The sequence below is a fragment of the Glycine max genome, chromosome 6 (genome assembly GCF_000004515.6).
Source record: "Glycine max cultivar Williams 82 chromosome 6, Glycine_max_v4.0, whole genome shotgun sequence".
Lineage (NCBI taxonomy): Eukaryota > Viridiplantae > Streptophyta > Magnoliopsida > Fabales > Fabaceae > Glycine > Glycine max.
In genome coordinates this window covers 49,005,409-49,025,542 of record NC_038242.2, presented here as the reverse complement: position 1 = coordinate 49,025,542, position 20,134 = coordinate 49,005,409, and the positions used below count along the sequence as shown (strand labels likewise).

Here is a 20,134-nt window from a genome sequence, read left to right as displayed (position 1 = left end):
ATTCAATGGCACATAGTCCTTGTTCAGATTCTGGATGTTCCTAAAGACTGGGGCAATAAGGGCATTTCATTTGTGCAGTTTAACTGAGTGAGAGTGAGAAAAATGGAGTAAGTAAAAGGCAATGTCATTATCAATCGCTACCATGAAAGTACTGAGTAATTTTCAGTAGTGAGGAACTACACCTGTTGCAACAAGCCGTTTTTCTAATGAAAAAGGCTATGCAAAAGAGTAGTATGATTTTCTGACTCACTCTTTTAATTGGTCCAGTAAATAAATGTTTAGCTGAAACAAATAGTATACCAAAGTCACAAGGTAATGGGTACACAAATCTAGTAATTCAATTATTTAACCGTCCCTTCAATTTCGATTTTGGATAAAGGATTTCAAAAAGTAATTGCATTTGTGAAAAGTGATCTTGGATTAATTTAGGATAATTACCAAGTAAATATATAGATTTCAGTTGAGAGAGTTCAAAAAACATTTTCTTCTTTTATCATTTTATTCATTAAAATTCAGAATTGTGCATGAAAATTTGCATTTTGCAAAAGCACTTTTTAACTTTTTATCTAAATATAGTAAAAGCAATTGCACAAGTAAAATAATAAAAAAAAGAAATTTAAAGGTAGATGAAATCCTTCTAAACTCTATAAATTTTTATATTCTTTCTTTGCATTATGTTTTTTCCACATTAATTTCTAAATGGTGACTTCACCATAAGATGTGACGGGTTCTTACTTCTTAGTATTTTTCACAGCTCAATCAATGCTTTAACTTTTCTTTACGTCTCATTTTGTAGTGTAGACATGTGCCGACAAACTACAGCCACAGTAAAGGGCTCTCCTTCATTGACCATTCTTGCAAAGTTTTTCAGCCAAGAAGAGCCAATTCGTCTATGCATAAATCACTATCTAACTTTTGTATTTTATTTTCAACCCAGAAAAAAAAACACTTTTTTTTCCATGGTGGGGGACAGACACATTACATAGACATAATCAAAATGACATTTTTATAATTGTCTCCAACAAATCCAAATTACCATCAATGACATTTTTATCACCATTCCATCTTACCTAGTAGTACCCAGTGGCTAACACATATGGCCACGCTGTCACTGTTATTTCAGCTCTAACATTAACTCTAGGAGTAATTGTATGCCACAAATAGGGAATTAAGAGGAGTGGATTGAGTAAATTTTGAATGAAATTGTAACGGGTGGGTCAAAAATAGATTATTAATGTATCTTGTATTTTGTAAGCTAGTTGAGCTAAGTCACCGAAGTGTCCATTTGGTTTATAAGTAAAATTAGTTAATTTCACATATAATATATATTTAAATATAGACTTAAAAAAATTATACTTTTAGTTCATTTATTTTAAAATAAAAACATTTAATCTTTATATTTTGTAAAATCTAGAATTTTACTCTCTTTGTTCTAAAATAGAGACAATAGTTCCTCAAACTTTTTAAAATGCGTCATTTTATCAAATTTGAACATTGACATGTAAGAATAATTTGATGTGGTTCAAATTTAATTAGTGATCTGTCATGACACCATTTATTTAACTCGTGTTATATAACATAATCTTTTAATAAATAACATTTTTAATTTGATGGAAAGATCACAATTCTACATTATCAAGAAACTAATGTTATGTTCAACAAAAGTCAAATAATTAGTTAAAAGCTAAAATGTTGTCTTGAAAGGTTGAATGATTTATAAGTATTTGATAAAATTATATGGTAAAGTAATTGAATAATATCAAATGACAAAATTAAACATATTTATTTGATATATTTATACAAATTTTAATTTTATTTTATGGATAAAAAATATTTTGAGATGTTTAAAGGGGTGAAAAAATACAACAAAATTATATTTTTGTGGTGTATTTTATTGCATCCCTTTTACACAGTCAAAACATATTTTTCGTTTAAAGGGTATTTGGGAATAAAAAACATTTTGGAACACGTGAGGGCTGAAACTAAAGACGTTCACAAACAGATCCAATCTAATAATATGGATCATAAAAACTCATTCAAAAAATAAAGAAAAACCGAACAAATCAAAAAATTAAAAATCAAAATTTTTTATTGAATTATACCGGGTTTTGAGTTTGATTTTAGAAATTGATCCAAATTAAAATTATACATATGTATATATTTTTATTCATAAATTTATAATATCACTAATTTTTATTTCTTATATATTTATAAATTATCATATAACTTATTTTTATTTATGAAAAATATATTTAATTAAAGATGTTTTTACCGATTATTTGAGCTAAGATGGAAAAATATTCTATTATTGGTTATAAAATAACATAAATAAAATATTTGATATTTTAATTTAATTTATTATATTTATTATATGTCTTACCTTTTATTTAATATTTTTAAAAAAATTAAAATAGGATTAAAATAAAAATTCAATCCAATATAAATCATTTTAAATTGGATCAGATTAAATCATAATAAAAATTTAAATTAAATTAATTAAATGATAAATTAACACAAACAAAATAATTATATCTTGAATGAATTTATTTTTCAAAACCAATCCAATCTCTTAAACTACAATAACATAGTCCGAATTGGGCCTTTATCCTTGAAGGCCCAATTGATTTAACCAAGTGCCAAGTGTCAAACATCTGGATGTGCCACGTAAGCTAAGCAAAAAACACTTTGCTTAAATGAAATGAAACTCCGCCGCCGCTAGCATGAGCGGTTACCGCCTCCACCGCGCCCTCAGAACAAAACCCAAACTGAAACTCATCGAAGAAGAAAATAATGACCAACGCTCACAGGATGTGCGTAGCATTCACCGTCGCCACATTATCCACCGCTGCCGCCGTCATCTACGTCCTCTTCGCCGCGCGAAGGCGCAAGCAGCACAAGTCCTCGCCGTGCTATTTACACTCCGAACAGAAACCACAGTGCGCCGCGTTTAAGCGCGTCGTAGCGGATAATTCCTACACTCCGTTCAAGCACCTCATCAACGACGACGGTACATTCCACACTCCGCACATTCGTTTATCTGTATTTGATTTCCGAGAAATTTAAAGGAAAATGTGAAAGAAAGTTCACGTTCTCGATCGTGATGCTTAGTCGCAGTAACTATAGGAAATACGTAATAGCTTTTTGTTTTCGCGTTTCGCATGCCTCCGATTATTCGAAGACTTTTATGTTTTATTTTTGTTTCTGTGTGAGCGATTTTTCTATCACGAGGTTAGTAAACTGAAGTAGCTTAGTTGAATTTGGTTATGCTTCTCGGAAATTTTGAGATAGGGAAATGGATTGAGGTTGGAGGAAAGTTAAATTTGAATTGATGAGTTTTCATAATTTCATTATGTAGATTTCTTTAACAAAATTGGCGAAGAATACAGAAAAGGCTAGAAATTCATTGTTATAAGTTTCTGTTGGATTTTTTTTTTATCTGCATTGATTGTGTGTGAAGGTTATGAAGATGAAGCTGAGTTTAGTTGTTTTCTTACAGAGAATGCTTCGAATTCACATCCATATGAGGCAGAGATTACGGCATTGTTAAAAAATCCTCTGCCTGAAATTGAGCTTGGAACTGAGATCGCAGACTTGGAAATGAAGGATTCATATGTTTGGGTTCATACTGAAATGCAGTTAAAGGAGCTGGTTGATGTGTTGAGCGAAGAGAGGTTCTTTGCTGTGGACACGGAACAACATAGCTTACGATCTTTTTTAGGCTTTACAGCATTGGTTCAGGTAATTTTGTGCAGTTTTTAACTCCTTGTCTCTGACTGCATTATGCCAGGAATTTGATGTTTGATAAATTTGTTAATGCATTTGTCTTTGTATGATGATATCAAGCAGATTTCTACCCGGGAGAAAGATTATTTGGTTGACACAATTGCCCTGCATGATTTTATGGGCATTCTTCGCCCCATTTTTGCCAATCCTTCAATTTGTAAAGTATGTAAGTTATCGGTTTCATAAATAGGATTTAGAAATTTGGTGGGGGAGGGGGGATGCTTGCACTAACATTAACTACTTCAATTACAATTTCAATTTTTAAAAAAAAAATAGAAAAAAGGGTTATACAGTGACACTGTAAAATGTTTTACACAATTATCGGATCGCAACTCATCATGTATGGTAAGTTTGTTGAGTTTTAAAATAACTATCTTGAAGTAATTCAAAGGATGATTTGTGATTAGATGATAGTATAAAATTGTTTTACATTACCAGTGCATAAGCATTAAACTCAAAGAGAAAAAGAGTTATACATTGACAATGTAAAAAGTTTTACATAGTCATTCATTCACAATCCATCATGTATGTATGGTAAGTTTGTTGACTTTTAAAATATAGAATAATTCAGATTTTTTTAGGCTTAATTTTACTTTTGGTCTTCAGGTATCATAATTGTGCAATTTGGTCCCTTATAATTGTGTAATTTTGGTCCCTTGAGTTGCTATGTCAGCAAAATCTGTTAAATATTTAATGGAATACCGGTGAAGCAATTGTGATACCTTGAGGAGCTAAGTTGTGCAATTGAAATCCAAGGGACCAAAATTGCACAATTTGTGATACTTGGGGGACAAAAAGTGCAATTAAACCATTTTTAAAAATAGATAGATAGGTAGATATTTGGGATAAAAACATTATCTGTTGAAAAAATATTTTAGTTTATTATTGTCAGTGTTTTTGTCATCCAATTCTATTTATTACAGTTTTTCTCTCACTCAATGGAAAATTTGTGGATAGGTGTTCCATGGGGCTGACAATGATATAGTCTGGCTACAGAGGGACTTCCATATATACGTTGTTAATCTATTTGATACTTCAAAGGTGAGCTGCCTATACATGTTGCCACTATCATGTCACCGGACCTTGTACTGGATGCCATGTACCATACAGAATTTTCTCCCCATGCATAACAGAACTGGAGAAGTTTGCCTTTTGGCATTTACTTTATTTTATTTTTATTTTTCTAAATCAGTGTGTTGTTCATGTACTGCAGGCATGCGAGGTGCTGTCAAAACCACAGAAATCCCTTGCTTATTTGCTTGAAACTTACTGCGGTGTGACAACAAATAAATTATTACAGGTTGGGCTTGATCATTCAGGGCACTATTTCTCTGTTATAAAGTTTTTGTAACATTCTTTCTAATTACCCTTTCACTTGTTTTGTTGGGTAAACTTCAATCATAATCTTCTTCTGTATGTAGAATTACAATTTAAACCTGTAAAGGAATTTGACCCCTAGCAGTTGAGATTAAGACTTGAACTTATTGAAATTACATGGCAGACTATTACGAATATGTTGGAAAAAGACATTAATTGAATGATAAATTTGTACTAGATCTTATTATTGAACTAATACAGGGAATTTTTTAAAAGTATGCTAACAGCAAATAGTTGAATGTAGCTTAAAACTTGAATAATGAAATCATTTTCACAATCACAAGGGCAGATGTTTATATCAAAAACAAAAGTTACGAAGTGGTCAGTGTAGTAACTGTAATTCAGATGATACATTTATTCTGACTTTTTAGTGGTCATCATTTAAATTGAAATTGAGGTTCTCCTCAGGGTAGAAGAGATTTCTTTTGAACTTTTCCACTGATTCGGAAGCAACCATATGAACAATGAAGCACATTGTGCCAACAATTACATTGGCAATGAATCATTTAAAATCTTGTTACATTGGTTATTAATGAAGTGCATCAATGAATAGAACTTGTGCACCTAAATATAAAATTGAACTTGCAAACTGATAGAAACCTGGTTTCATATTAAGAAAAAATAGGGATAAACCCCAATTACAAGATACAACACTGCAGAACTTCAAGTGTCTGTGCCTCTTGTTAAATTCATGTTGATTAGCTTTCTTTGTTTGTCTTATTATATGCATAAAAGCTGTTTTCTGTCTTCTAGAGTGTAGCCTACTGCCATAGGGGCACAGTTTGTGCTTTTCTCCTTTTTCTCTAAGTGTACTCAGTGTAACTTTTCTGATGTATAAATATAAGAGTAGCTAAGTGTGAAAGCAACAATTAAGTATTTTATTCAAATTTGTTTTACTCTGAACTCCTCTCAATGCCAAAAGACCCCCAATTCTCTCAAAAATTACAAGATGATCTCTCTCTCCACTCTCTTATTTATAGGCAGCATGCCTTATTCAGCCATCTTACCTAACTAATTAACTAATGGATGACTAACTACCTAACCTATTGTAACTAACTGCTGATGGAGGTTATCTAACACAAACATCTTCTCTTTCATGTAGTAATAAGAGACAATGCTATTATGATGTGTTTGGGATTCTTTTAGTTAGTGACTGGAACTGATATTTCTTTTATATGCTTAATTGTAGCGTGAAGACTGGAGGCAGCGCCCTCTCTCAGCAGAAATGGTACATTATGCACGAACGGATGCACACTATCTGTTGTATATTGCAAACTGTCTGATCAATGAACTCAAACAACTGGACAATGGTATTCACTCTAGTCTGATATTGCGAGGAAAGAACGAAAAATATAAACCAAAAATATCCAATTAATTTTAAGCATTTATCAAGTAAACTGAAACTTTGAAAATCTATGCTGTCAACCTCTTTTTCTCCTCCTTTTATATTTTCCCCTTGCTTCTGAAAAATGTGACTAAGGAAATAAACAGATTATTTTATACCAGAGATGTGCGTGCAAGATCTGGAACCCATAAATATGGTATGGTCCTAAGGACTTTGCCATTTTAACAGGATAACTTTAATGACTTCAAGAAATAAGTTTATTTTCTTTGTTACTCCTCAACTCGACAACTCTTTAGGACCTTTTTTTGTTAATATTATTGGGTCTAAATTCCGAGTTTATTATTGTGTCAGAAAACTCTTCTTCCGATGACAAATTCCATTTTGTTCTTGAGGCTAGTCGGCGTTCAAACATGATTTGTTTACAACTTTTCAAGAAAGAGATTGAAGCTTCTCCTGGAGAATCTTCTGCATTATCATTATTTTCACGTCGAGTGAGCAGTCATGGCTTTCCATCAATTTCGAATGAAGCCCAGGTTTGCTGCTTCCTGTACAGATTTGAAGTATTCTGTGTCTCTAATTGGATATATTGTTCTAATGTGATCTTCTGAATGCAGATTCAGAATATTGTGAGGCAACTGTGCACATGGAGAGATCTGATGGTCAGTTATAATATCTAAAGGCTCCTTATTTAGCTACCATTTAAGAATAATTTTATTACTGTAACTGTCTGTCTTTCTTCACTTCCTCGTGAGTGTAAGGACTGCTTTAGTTTGCAAATTATGAGATGGAACAGAAATTCGTTCCATGTTCATAGTCATTTGAGAGATCTCTTCATGCTTCTTGAAATTATGGTAACATCTTATCATGCCATCTGACAAAACAAAACCTTACGAGTAATAATGAACTAAGAAAAAGAAGGGGAATTTTACTACATACGTTGAGGATTGCTTTTTTTTTTTTTTATATGTTCAAATTTGTTATAGTTGAGACTACTTGACATTTTTTTAGTTATTAATTGGTGTGATAATTTTTCGAGTTTATTATTAATAGCAATAGAAATATTTATGTTTATATTCCTTTCTGCCATAATTTATCTCTGAAACAGATCTACAAAATCAAGTGTATTTGATTTAACTTATTTTAAAGAAATAATCACTTTTTTTTTTTACATATGTTTCGAGAGTTTTTGAAAATAATGATTATTTCCCCAGAAAAAAGTGTTTCCAGAGTCCAGAACATGTGCTTGGCTACACTGTCTTTATTATTATAATGAACTAAATGTATAAATCAAGATTGCTTGCTGTACAAACTTTGGTGTAGTGCTGAACATATTCTATTTGATGCCAGAAAAATATTTAGCAACACGATCTGATTATTTTTTTGTGTCCATACTTTCAGGCTCGTATTCATGATGAGAGCTTAAAATATGTACTGTCAGACCAGGCAATTGTTGCTTTGGCAAGTCAGCCTTCAGCGAGTCACTCTGAAATATACAACACCATAGCTCAGGCTGATATCAATATGGAAATGGGTGTCAACCCTCTCATCCCTTCCCCATCTCCTGTTGTTTGCAGTCACCTGAGTGATATCTATCATCTGCTTGCAAACAAGTTGGATAATGATATTTATTCAGTGATTCTACAGAAGTGTCTGGGTCAAAATGGGAGTTGTCCACTTTCTATATTTAATTATGCTTTGTTGGTAAACAGTAACCTAAGACCTACTTTAGCCTATAAACAACCGGGCCCAAAAAATCCTAAACAATATTCTCGGAAGGCTTCTCGAGATTTGTTTGTTAAAAAATTCTCTTGTAAATCTGCTGTTTATCACAATTGCCGGATCTATGCTAATGATGGGAGGCTGCTTTGTTATTGTGATCGGAGGAAGCTTGAATGGTTTGTGCACTTTCACTTAATTTTATTCCATTTGTAATAGACTAAAATGTGCTGTTGGTTTTTCCTTGATTAATGTTCAAATTTCCAGGTACCTTAGTCGGGATCTTGCAAAACTTATTGATGAGGAACCCCCAGCTATAATGCTTCTTTTTGAACCCAAAGGTCGCCCAGAGGACGAAGGCAATGATTTTTATATCCAGAGTAAGAAAAATATATGTGTTGGGTGTGGTGAAGGAAATCACTACTTACGGTATCGAATAATCCCATCCTGTTACAGAATACATTTCCCTGAGCATTTGAAAAGCCATCGTTCGCATGACATTGTTCTACTTTGTGTGGATTGCCATGAAGTTGCACATGCTGCTGCAGAAAAGTATAAGAGAAAAGTAGCTGTTGAATTTGGGATTCCTCTCTACCTTCAGAGGGTAGTTCATCCAGGTCAAAAGACTGAAAAACAGATTGAAGAGAGAGGTGTATCTCCTTTACAATTACGAACAGCTGCTATGGCTCTTCTACGCCATGGACCAAGAATGCCTCTCAATCGCCATGAAGAACTGACTGAGGTTTGATTGTATTTCTTTGTTATTGGTTGCTCTGACACATAGTATTGTAGTGTCCCACCTGATCATATTCAGTTATTTTGATCTAAATGTAGTTAGATAGCCAAGTGAGAATTGATTTGTTTAAGGAAGCCTTTGAAGATAGATTAGATGCATTTTTAAATATAAAATATGGGTTCTATATTGTACATCAGTAGTGATTGTCATTGTTCATTGTTGTTATTGAAGAGCTTCGTCAACTACAGGAGTTTCTGTTTATCAAGTTACTTGTTAATTTACTTGCAGATTATAAAGAGATATTATGGAGGAAGGGAGATATCCGATGAAGATCTAGAAAGAGCTTTGCAAGTTGGCATGACTCCTCATGAGAGAAGACGATTCGAGAAGAAGAGAGGGTTCTCTTTTAAACATTCTATAGGGAATACTGCTACAGTGCAAAAACAGGATAATCATTCTAGTTGCACAGCCGGAATGAGTAATGTGGATGTAGACACATTGAAAGTTGATGCTCATGATGGCTCATATGGAAATGAAGAAACAAGTGAAGTAGATAGAGAACATTTGACTAGAGAAGATGATTTTGAAAATTCCACTTTAGCTTCTGATATTACAGTTAATGGAACTGCCTCTGCAACTTCGAACAGAAATATGATCACAGTTGAAACTACAGACTACAATGAAAGCAGTGACTCTGCCATAAATGTTGATGATAGCTGTCTGAGCAGTAGGCAAGAAAATGGACTTAGTGAACATAATTCAAAACTATCACTCTTGGGACATGGACCACATGGGAAACGAGTTGTAGAATATTTACTGAAGGAGTATGGTGAAGATGGCATCCGGGCGTTTTGTCAAAGATGGAGACAAGTATTTGTGGATGCTGTAAATCCACGTTTTCTTCCCGGTGGTTGGGATGTAAAACACAGGTATGCTATGATTATTTCATCTTCTATCTTTCTAATCACAAGTTTTCATCATTTTGTCATTAATTCATGCTCAATAAGCATCTATTTCATATATTCAATATACGTTTTGAGGCATATTTTTATCAAATCCGTGGGTTACAAGAACATAAATAAATAATTCTCGCCCTCAAAAAAACAACTGAAAGAATATAAACAGTACTCCTTTGTGAACAATGATGAGTCTGGAAATATGGTCATTTTTAAGTTCATGCAAAAGAGACAATTATTAGGTTCATACATCATAGATCACGAATATTGTTGATATTCAAAATCCAGCATTCACATTCTATGGGAGTATATTTACTCGATAGAGTCTTCTCTTTTCTCAAGTCATTATTTATAGGCTTAACTATAGTTTTCTGTGCTCTCATAGTTAGTTAACTGTCTATATAAACTGAGGTGGAACTGTTTCTCATTTGGGTTGAATCTTATAACCTTTCACCTCAATTCTGTTATTGATTTTCTCTCACTGAGATTCATTTAAGTCATTTAATTTATTTATTTTACTTTTAACTTTGTCCAGTTTCTGAGGTAATTGATTATTGCTTAAATTTGTCCTCAAAATTTATATATATGCATATATTTCTTAGTTAATGTCCCAAAAGAAAATTTCTGAATGCTTGTTGTTTTATTGCCATTAGATAGTTATTTGTGGTACGCTTGTAATAGTATTTGGGTATAGCAACTGAGTTTTCATTCCTTTCCCCAAGGCTTTGATTTTGGACACTAATTTTGCCAGTGGAAGAAGGGACTTCGGGAAGTTCAGTGTATACAATCCTGACAAGAGAGGAGCTGCTGCTAGTACGTAGAGACTAGAGTGACCGTACAGGAATTACAAGAAACCTGCATATTTTGGTACTTCAACGCCATCAAAATACTCAACTTCCTCCTCTCACGGCAAAGAAACTACATAAACGTTATCTTCATTTTTTTTGTTAATTTTTTGTTAAAACAATTTAGAATTTTAGTATTTGTCTTTTTGTAACAAAAGTACAAATAGCTTTCAAGAACACTTTTGCCCATGCTATAATTATTCTAATATAAAAACACAAGCTTATGGATTTACGAAAGCAACGTTACATTGTGACTCTTGTTTCAAAGTGTAACCCACAGCATTTAATCGCCTTGTTGAGTGATTAAATAAAAACCAGAGGCAAATTCTAAAAAGAAACCTTACCTACTCATTCCAAGCCTCTACCATATGACTGAATCTCAATTAAAAAAAATTGATGGGTGAGATAAGAATCTCAATTTTTATGATACATCGCGCGCACATATATATATATATATATATATATATATATATATATATTAACTTATTTAAATAGTTACTTTATAAATTGGTTACTTAAAGAATTGATCTTAAAAAAATAATTTTTATGATGAGTCGCTTAAAGAATCGATTTTAGAAGTTAACTTGATTAGTTATTTAAATAATCAATTAAAAAGTTAACTTTTCACATCGATTAACAACAAATTTAAAAAATCTGTCTTTTCTATATTACTTACATAGACATCGATCTTGATGTAAAAGATCTTTTTTAACCGTTATAAAAAAATCTTTTCTGAAAAATTGAAATTTTAATTTCAGCTAACATTTTAAATTTCTTCTGATACATCACACACACGTGTGTGTGTGTGTGTATATATATATATATATATAGCACAAATGAATAAACGGTTTCAATGTTCAGTGGATCAATATAAAAATTTGGCTCGTATTGTGCATGATAATGCGATTTCCCTGCAATTATATTTACCGATGCGGATAAAAAAGATACTTTAGAGGTTAGATTACATATAAACGTAGAATTCATTAAATAAGATGGACTCTACAAATTTTGCAAATGTCTCTTTTCCTCTTGATGCTGTTTCTGTCTGAAACCAGTGTCCGTAGTTACAAAATTTGTGTATAAAACAAGAATCCACTTTAGTCCACCAAACGAGCAAAAATGCCTCGGTAGTTTGCATAGGATTAAAGGAAGCCATAATAGATGATTGCTCTTGCTCCATCAAGCCCTTGATTCTTCCAATAGAAATCTATATCAGAACCATTAAAAATTATGTGAGAAATTTTTTTTTACCACACTAAAAATCAGCGAGTTTAATAAGTATTACCATGGTACGAGCAGTTACAGTGACAAAAGCTGTGACTTGTGGTCAATGCCGTTGAATATGTAGGTTCCGGACATAGGTACAAATTGCTTTGTTATGAGCTGCGAGGAATATAAGTAACGTGATTCCCAACTCAAATACAGAAACAAAATGAATTTCATATTCTTTTTTTTTTATTGGCATATGTTAGTTTGTTGGAATGTTATTTTTGTTAGCAGAGGAGATCGAATCCACCATCTTTCCTCTTTTTCCTTCTCTCTTAATCATCCAACCTCTCTTCCTTTGTTAGCAACATTCATTTCAGACAATTTAGCAAGTAGTATCGCTACCAGAAACTACAGAGAATTCCATTATCATACAGAGAACAAGAGCCTCCATTCGAATGCATGGGCCATGCATTAAGGTGATTATAAGTTGCAAAAACCTTAAGTTCCTTGATATGGATTACTATTCAATGCTTCCGTGCCAATGTTCCATTATGATTCCAGACCACAATAGGGTGATTATATCTATTGTTCAGTGCATATGGCAACTATCGAGGAAAACTTTCCTTGATCATACTATTGTGTGATCTACCCTACAGTATAAACACGGGCATGGGATAAATGTAATTTATGCTTCAACTTGAAGCCCTTTTCATTGGCTCCCTGCTTCTAGACCCTCATTTTCCCTATTTTTTTCAATAGCATGCATATTCACCTTCACATACAACTGATACAAGTACAACATTCCAAGCCGGTTACTGGTTAGTGAGCAATACCTCCCCCACCCTCTCTATGCCTTAGGGGAAAGTAGCGATCATTGCAGAAGATGAGAAAATACAAAAAAAGGCCAAGTTTAGTTGACTTCTTTTTAAGCAGGGTAATTTGTATTTAGAGTCTGTTATGTACTTATGTTAACTTCCATGGCTCGAGCTTATGAAAAAGAAACAACCCTAGACAACAACAAACAAGAGGCTGTAAAATTCTCCTATTAAAAACATAGGCTAAGAAGCAAACAACCCAAGACAGTAAAAAGCTTGCAAACAAAACTACTCAAGATGAGCTAGAATTTCAAACCTTGATCACTTCTTGCGATGCAATTCCTCCAACCAAAGCAGCAACAGCATGAAGCTCTGCTGCACCAAATCGACACATCTCATTTATAAGGTCCTCAGCCAAAGTGGCTCCATTGCATCCCAAGTCAGTAAGTAGGGCAATTGCTGTGCTTTTTAATCGAGGTATATCCTCATCCATTGCACTGCAAGACAATTACCATATATGCAAAAAAAAAATCTCAATAATGAGTCCCGTCATAAAACAGGAAAATATTTAGACCTTCAATGGTGTGAAGCATTACCTGTCAAACTGTCCTGGAAAGCTGTTGTAATTAGCAGCAAACCGGTCAACAGCACGAAGCAAAATATAAATCCCCACAGCAATGCTGCCACACAAACAGGAAACCAGCTTTTCAGCAGAAGTGCAAAACAAATCATTTCCCACAGACTAATTCTTAATATGAAAGCATCCAGAAACGTTAAAATGGCATTACCTGTAATCTTCATCAGTTAGGTACTTCTGTAACTCGGGTAGGTTTGGAGAATTAAACTCATCTTCAATTAGACGGTACCTGCAAACCTACAAAATAAAGATTAGGATCTATACAGAAGGCATCTGTAATAATGCAATTGCTCTAAATATTAGACAAAGGGAAGGAGAGAAGCCACAGGTGGAAAATAAGCATTCCCAATTTACATGACTCATTCACAACAATAACAATACTCTACCACTAAAGAACTTTCTATTTAAATTGAATTGATCAGTAAGTTCACAAACTTACTTTGAGTTTTCTTGCATTTTTACAGAAGCTTTTAATTGTTGACTTTGAAATGCTATTTGAATCTCGACCAATCTTCTTCAAAGTACTTCTCACTAGACGTTCTATTACAAGAAAGTCAGCCTCAGCTTTAGCGTGATAGATATTCTGCAAATTCACATATTGCCTGCAGGAACATCAATATATCTCCTGTAAATAAACTAACAATCTTTATTTTCTAGAAAAAATAAAAATTACTCTGAAAATATGGAAAGAATTGGCTACTAACTCAGTAGAAGAAGTCATGTCTGGTATAGATCCTTCAAGGGGTGCATCCCCACCACCTTCATTTGCAATGAAATCCTGCAAAAGGGTGAGAAATGTGCCATCAAACAACTAAAGTACAGGCAAGAAATCAAGAACAATGACACAAAATGAATAACAGTAGGTTCAAAGCAGCAAAATATGACAAACACATAACAAGTAGCAACTTTCTGTTACTCCTCTAGTAGTCCAGTGTTTCAATTACACCAGTTCTAACTAATTACCATCCAATAAGAAAACAATATAATATTAAATATGTAAGAAAAATTTTCCACATCAAAGTGAAGCAAAGTCGGTTATGCAATGCCAGAAGCACCAACCTTAAGAGCTGTCACCAACACCCAAAAATCTGAAGAATTAGAGTCCACTTCAGCAGAACTATCATTTAGTATCTGTTGCGACTCCAAACCTATGAAAGTACATAACATTAGAGAATAAAACATATTTTTTATTGGACTGCAGATGTAACTGTTCCCACAATATCTAATATTCTAGTTCTAGATGAAAATATTTTTTTCCCATAGCAAGCAAAGTATGGATTTGTCATTTTTCAGAGACGAAGAACTCTCAACAAACATGTTTATAGTAACTTCATTGCAAAACTCAACAAATAGATTTTTGGAACCTTAATATAATAAAATTCAACAGTCTTCTTTAATTTTATTCTGCTCTTACCTTCTCATAGGATCATATAGAATTTAACCCTACAAGCTCTCAAAAAACAATCCATTATTATGCTCCTTATCCAATAAAACAAAACCATAGAGTGATTCTCAAAATGAAGATTGACAAAGGCAAAAAGTTACAATCAATAATCTTAAATTGTGTACTTACTTATTCCTCGGGGAGCAAATACTTTGAATGCTGAATCAATAGCTTCTTTATAATTATCTTCATCTTGTGCAACCATCCCAGCCTTAAGAAGCTCCTACATTGTTCAAATCCAAAGCTAATCATATAACTAGAACAGCAGTAGGATAAAAAGGCTAAATGATTAAACAACAAACCTTGAACTCCTTTTTTTCTTCTCTGGTTGATGGGAGCCTTCCTCCATGGCTTTTGGCCCACTCATCAGCCATCTTGACAAGAATGACAACATATGGTATGTGTTTATGAGCTACAGGATCTTGCACATTCAAGTCAATGTCATCTGCAAATCTGTGGATACACATGCAATGAAAAATTCAAGTGAAACTGGGAAAGGATCACGTCCATGGTCTCAGCTTTACAGCAATTACATAGGTCAACAGGTGAAATTGATGAAGGAAAAACCAGAACTTAGTATATAAGGGGCAAAAGAGGCTGTTTCCAAGATTTGTACCCATGACCTCCTGGTCACACGGCAGCAGCTTTACCATTACACCAAGGGACAAGGCTCACCCTAATCTTTAGTATATAAAAGGAAATAAGCTCCCAAAAATGAAGATAAAACTACTCTCTACCTCTTGAGTTCAGGCCAAGGATTATTTAACCGGAGATCATCCAAAAAATGGTCAGGCTTTGACTCAATCACAGCATGCTCCTAATAAAGCCAACAAAAAGTACTAATCAACCAAAGCATACAAATTGTGGTGATATTCAATAACACCCCAATGTTTTCTAATAAAGGTATTTTCACCTTTGTAGTACATACATATTATGACTGTAAAAGAAAATTACCCAACTTGATAATAAACCTATTGCAATACCAGACATTATTTCCCTTCTCTCTTTAATACCATTTTTCAAATGGTAACATTCAATTACTTTTACTCTCTCTGACACATCAAATATCATCACAAAATTATGTCAGTGACAAAAATTAATAAAGTTAATTCTGTGTTTCCTCAGGCATCAGATTATTCCTTGAACTTGTAACATCATCAAATATAAAATGAATACAATATTATCCATTTACCGAATTACCTTCACACTAATTCGAACAAACCCTGTAAGGCCATATGAGCGAGCAAAGATCAACATAACATTCGCCTCCCTGCAGATTCGGTCAAGCTTTATCATTGAATTTTCCACAAGCTGAAAGTTTATCAAGATTACCATCAATGAGTGCACTTGAAAAGAATACGTAAAACATGTTTTTATAAAAATAAAAAAACTGAATAATAAATCTAGATATATTGTCAATTGATTAATTGATAGGTTTTCTATCAAAAAGATAGACAAAAAATCAGAATTATGAACAGAGGCACAAAATCTAGGCTTATACAAAAACTCCAAGCATTTGGATCATAGGAGTTGTCTGCAGTATAGTAGCATACCTGAGTGGCAACAACCAAAGTAAATTGAGAAAAGAATGATGGATTTGTCTCAATCAATGTTTCTGGAGACTCTTCTACAAATTTTGCTTTAACTGCATCATTCAGCTCTTGAAGAAATGAGCATACACATTTTGCCTTTGACTTCCCAAGACTTGCTTCATCCACTACAAACAAAGGACAAAATGAGAACCAAAAGAGATTCACAAACACATAACCAGTGTACAACAAGAAGTCACTGTACCCAAAAAATTGTTTCCGAGGTCACCCACTTCAACTTTAGATCCGTCGACTACAGTAATACTTCCAACCCCACCAAGAACAAGATTCTTAAGTGTTTCAGAACCAGTAGGACCACAGTTAAGTAAGCAAATACTAGATTTCTCAAGGGCTGCCTGTCCTTGTTCGCCCCATATTCTGCATTTTCAAATAAACATTTGCAATATGGATGAGATCAGAGATGCCTCCAAGACTACCCCAAAAAAACAGCAGGATGAGCAAAAGAGACTGTTTGGCTTGAGAAAACATTTTCTACTTTCATTTTCAATTACAAAAATGCCACCATGTTTTAACTTTATTTCATGATTTTAAAAGTTTATACAAGAAACAATGAAGACAACTTTTTAATTATTTTCTGTTTCTATTATTTCCTATGCAAAACTTAAACCAAACGGCCTTAAGAATTCGATTTAATACTTGAATACATCAAATTCAAAACACACACATGTACGCGAAGACAGAAAAATCACAACAAAAGCAGCACAAGTTAAGAATCAGCACATTTCACTCAACAAGCAACAATTGTGAATATCAACTAGTTTCTACTTTGCAAATAAAAAGCAACTCAACTCCAATTTGCATCTCATCATACACAGAAAAAACTCCACTCCAGTTCATTCACGGTTCAGTACACTTAATCAAATCACCAAATCCCTAACATCGTTAAAAAAAAAAAACAAACAAACGGACCTTCAGCCATAGCAATTCAACTAATTAACAGTCAAAGATTCCGTGCGAACGAACAGCAACACACAACACTCGAATCAATTCAATTCATATACCACAACCAATAATGAAACAACCAGTTTTCCCCGCCATAGAGTTAGTTCGCTAGGGTTTTTTTTAGAAGAAAAAAAACAGTTAGGTTAGCGCGAAGTTGAAAAATTAGGTAAATGTGGAAGTGGCAAGAGTGTACCTGAGTTGGCGATCGTATTTAACCTTGGGTTCTGCCATTGTTGAGTTCAGTTTCTGCGTTCTTTTCTTCTCTCTCTCTTTTTTTTTTCACTTATTCGCTATTTATTGCTTTGCTTACTGCGAACGCTGTGTTGTGTGTATCAGTTTCAGTTTGGTCTGTCAAGGGAAAAGAAAAGGGGAAAACTTGACGCCACCAGTTCAAGAGACGACGTCGTGCGGTGACGCATTCATCAGATATTCAGATTCCTGGATCACTTTTTTTTTTTTCTTTTCCGGCAGGCAAGGACCATGGATTAAGGGAATTTTCTTCCTCCACCCGGCACATTTTTTCTACACCTAATATAATTTTAAAAATTTCAACTTTACCCATGTTTATTTCTTCTTCGTTGTTCGTTCCTTCTTTCTTTTATACCATTCAGTTGCGGATTTTTTTTTCTGAGCTTCTCCTTCTGTGTTGTGGTTGGTTCGATGATCTATGATCGCGGCGATTTGTTTGCATTGAGTTTGTGGTTGTCCTTGTAGTGAGTGTTGTAGTGCAACAGCGCAGGAGGTTGGTTTTTTTCATCTGCAACTTCGATTTGTGCCGTACAAATTAGTAATCCATAAGAAACATGAAGATTTGTAATTCATATGAATCATACCGATTGACAACCGTATAGGTCCAATACTCAGAAAGAAAAAAAAACACAAAGGGTGACAACGAAACTCACAAGGCTCATGGCGACGATAGCGGGACCATGGCGGACACCAACGAGAAGCACACACGGATTGATGAAAATGAACCACAAATTGGTGAAGATCAAACATAGATTGAAGAGAAGAAGATGAGAGAATTTGAGATGAGAAATCCTGTAAGTGTGAATGAATGGTGCAGACGGATTCTCAATCCATATTTCACATTTTAAGCCTAAATAAATGAGGGACAAAATTAGTTTTTCACTCCATATGTTAGGTGTAGAAAAAATGGTGCAAGGAAGAAAATCCCTAGATTTGTTAGACAAGTGGTCTCAGATATCTTAAGAAGTGAGGGTTGAATTAAGATATTTCAAACTACTTCCCCAATTAAAAATCTATTTCACTTTTTATTCAAGTTATAAAATTCCCTTAACAATGAACTTCTCAAATATTATTCAAATAAAACAATTTGAATATGAATATAAAGCAATAATAAACAAAGGAGATTAAGGGAAGAGAAAGTGCAAACTCAGATTTATACTGGTTTGGCTACACCCTTGTGCCTACGTCCAGTCCCCAAGCAACCCGCTTGAGAGTTTCAGTATCTTGTAAATTCCTTTTACAAGTTCTAAACACACAAGGACAATCCTTCCTTTGTGTTTAGAATTCATTTACAACAAAAGACCCACGGTCTCTTAATCCCTTAGAAAATTAGGAGAAGAAGAAGAATGAATCTCTCTAGAAAGAGATAGATTTTACAGATTGAGCACTCAAATAATTCCTTAATGAATTGCAATTGAATTGGCCAAGGAATTCTTAAGAGGATAATATGATTTTGCTCTTTGAGAGGATAAACACTTGTTGTTCTGAAAAACTCTCTAAGTAAATTCGTGTTATAAGTCACATATATATAGACCATTGGTGGTCATGAAAAAACCCTTTGAGAAGTTGTGACTCTTAGAAAGATTTTTCTGAAAATCTTGTCTGGTAATCGATTACAGGAATTGTGTAATCGATTACAGCTTTTAAAATTTGAATTAAAACGTTTATTAACTGCTGGTAATCGATTACCAAAATTGTGTAATCGATTACACAGTCTAAAATTTAAATTCAAATTTTAGTAGCTGTTGTAAAGCATATTTGGCCACTGGTAATCGATTACATCCTCTAGTAATCGATTACTAGAGAGTAAAACCTTTGAAAAACACTTTTTAATTTAAATTACTTGGCCAAACCTTTTGCTAATTCAATTAGGAATTCCCTTCCTAATATACTAGTGATCATCTTGATGTTGTGACTTGTAATCTTGAAGTATTGTCTTGAATTTAGTCTTGAAAAGCCCATTTGCATCAATTGCATCATATCATCATGATCATCATCAAACACCAAAGGCATTTGCATCTACAAGATTAAGATAGAAGAACCCAAGAAGAGTATCTATCTAGGGCCCATGTTATTCTCACTCGATTTTTGCTATTCTCACACCCTAATTTTTTATATTTTAGGCAAAATTGCGTTTTTGGTTCCCTTAGTCGTCTCCAATTTCGATTTTGGTCTCCCTTTAAAAATTTTGTCGCATTTAGTCCTCTAATTATGTTCAATCCCGTAAATGTGGTCCTCAAGTTCAGATTTAGACGTTGACTATTACAAAGGAACGTTGATTGTCACATGTCACATTCTAATTGAACGATGACTGTCACGTGTTACGTTCTGATTAGATGTTGACTCTATGGACGATGAAAATGTATTGTTGTTGTTAACGTTCAATCAGAACGTGACATGTGATAGTCATCATCCAATTAGAACGTGGCACATGACAGTCAATATTCATTTGTAACGGTTAATGTTTAAA

The 20,134-nt window shown here is 33.6% G+C and overlaps 2 protein-coding genes across 4 annotated transcripts; one reads left to right on the top strand and one right to left on the bottom strand.

Annotated features, from left to right (window-relative positions):
• Positions 1 to 2,722: 2,722 nt before the first annotated feature.
• Positions 2,723 to 10,952, top strand: LOC100791485 (protein RRP6-like 3). Of its 3 annotated transcripts, none has more exons than XM_006582292.4 (12): positions 2,723 to 3,007; positions 3,497 to 3,738; positions 3,847 to 3,945; positions 4,741 to 4,824; positions 4,997 to 5,083; positions 6,350 to 6,470; positions 6,857 to 7,038; positions 7,120 to 7,164; positions 7,904 to 8,400; positions 8,489 to 8,963; positions 9,246 to 9,886; positions 10,665 to 10,952. In XM_006582292.4, exons 1-12 carry the CDS (start codon positions 2,791 to 2,793, stop codon positions 10,732 to 10,734), a joined length of 2,760 nt encoding a protein of 919 aa, XP_006582355.1. In that variant the 5' UTR covers positions 2,723 to 2,790; the 3' UTR covers positions 10,735 to 10,952. The 3 variants fall into 3 exon arrangements, with proteins under 3 accessions (XP_006582355.1, XP_006582356.1, XP_014632315.1); XM_006582293.4 differs by having other exon boundaries at positions 2,731 to 3,007; positions 10,636 to 10,952; XM_014776829.2 differs by lacking the exon at positions 2,723 to 3,007 and having other exon boundaries at positions 3,596 to 3,738; positions 3,847 to 3,949.
• A 694-nt stretch (positions 10,953 to 11,646) lies between these two features.
• Positions 11,647 to 18,022, bottom strand: LOC100793799 (NEDD8-activating enzyme E1 regulatory subunit AXR1). The gene is made up of 15 exons (XM_003527446.5): positions 17,609 to 18,022; positions 16,658 to 16,830; positions 16,417 to 16,580; positions 16,064 to 16,174; positions 15,601 to 15,680; positions 15,166 to 15,316; positions 14,993 to 15,086; positions 14,479 to 14,567; positions 14,124 to 14,197; positions 13,859 to 14,021; positions 13,571 to 13,656; positions 13,379 to 13,462; positions 13,099 to 13,279; positions 12,044 to 12,141; positions 11,647 to 11,965 (listed from the first exon to the last, which is right to left on the bottom strand). Exons 1-14 carry the CDS (start codon positions 17,644 to 17,646, stop codon positions 12,058 to 12,060), a joined length of 1,572 nt encoding a protein of 523 aa, XP_003527494.1. The 5' UTR covers positions 17,647 to 18,022; the 3' UTR covers positions 11,647 to 11,965; positions 12,044 to 12,057.
• Positions 18,023 to 20,134: the final 2,112 nt, after the last annotated feature.

What these genes read in the sequence shown, in the direction of transcription:
- LOC100791485 (XM_006582292.4), top strand. Translation starts at nt 2,791, where the DNA reads ATGACCAACGCTCACAGGATGTGCGTAGCATTCACCGTCGCCACATTA. An exon ending in ATCTATTTGATACTTCAAAG is followed by an intron (nt 4,825 to 4,996) that starts GTGAGCTGCCTA and finishes CATGTACTGCAG; the next exon opens with GCATGCGAGGTGCTGTCAAA. An exon ending in GCCATGAAGAACTGACTGAG is followed by an intron (nt 8,964 to 9,245) that starts GTTTGATTGTAT and finishes ATTTACTTGCAG; the next exon opens with ATTATAAAGAGATATTATGG.
- LOC100793799 (XM_003527446.5), bottom strand. Translation starts at nt 17,646, where the DNA reads ATGGCAGAACCCAAGGTTAAATACGATCGCCAACTCAG. An exon ending in CCTCGGAAACAATTTTTTGG is followed by an intron (nt 16,581 to 16,657) that starts GTACAGTGACTT and finishes CTTTGTTTGTAG; the next exon opens with TGGATGAAGCAAGTCTTGGG. An exon ending in CTAACTGATGAAGATTACAG is followed by an intron (nt 13,463 to 13,570) that starts GTAATGCCATTT and finishes TTTGTGTGGCAG; the next exon opens with CATTGCTGTGGGGATTTATA.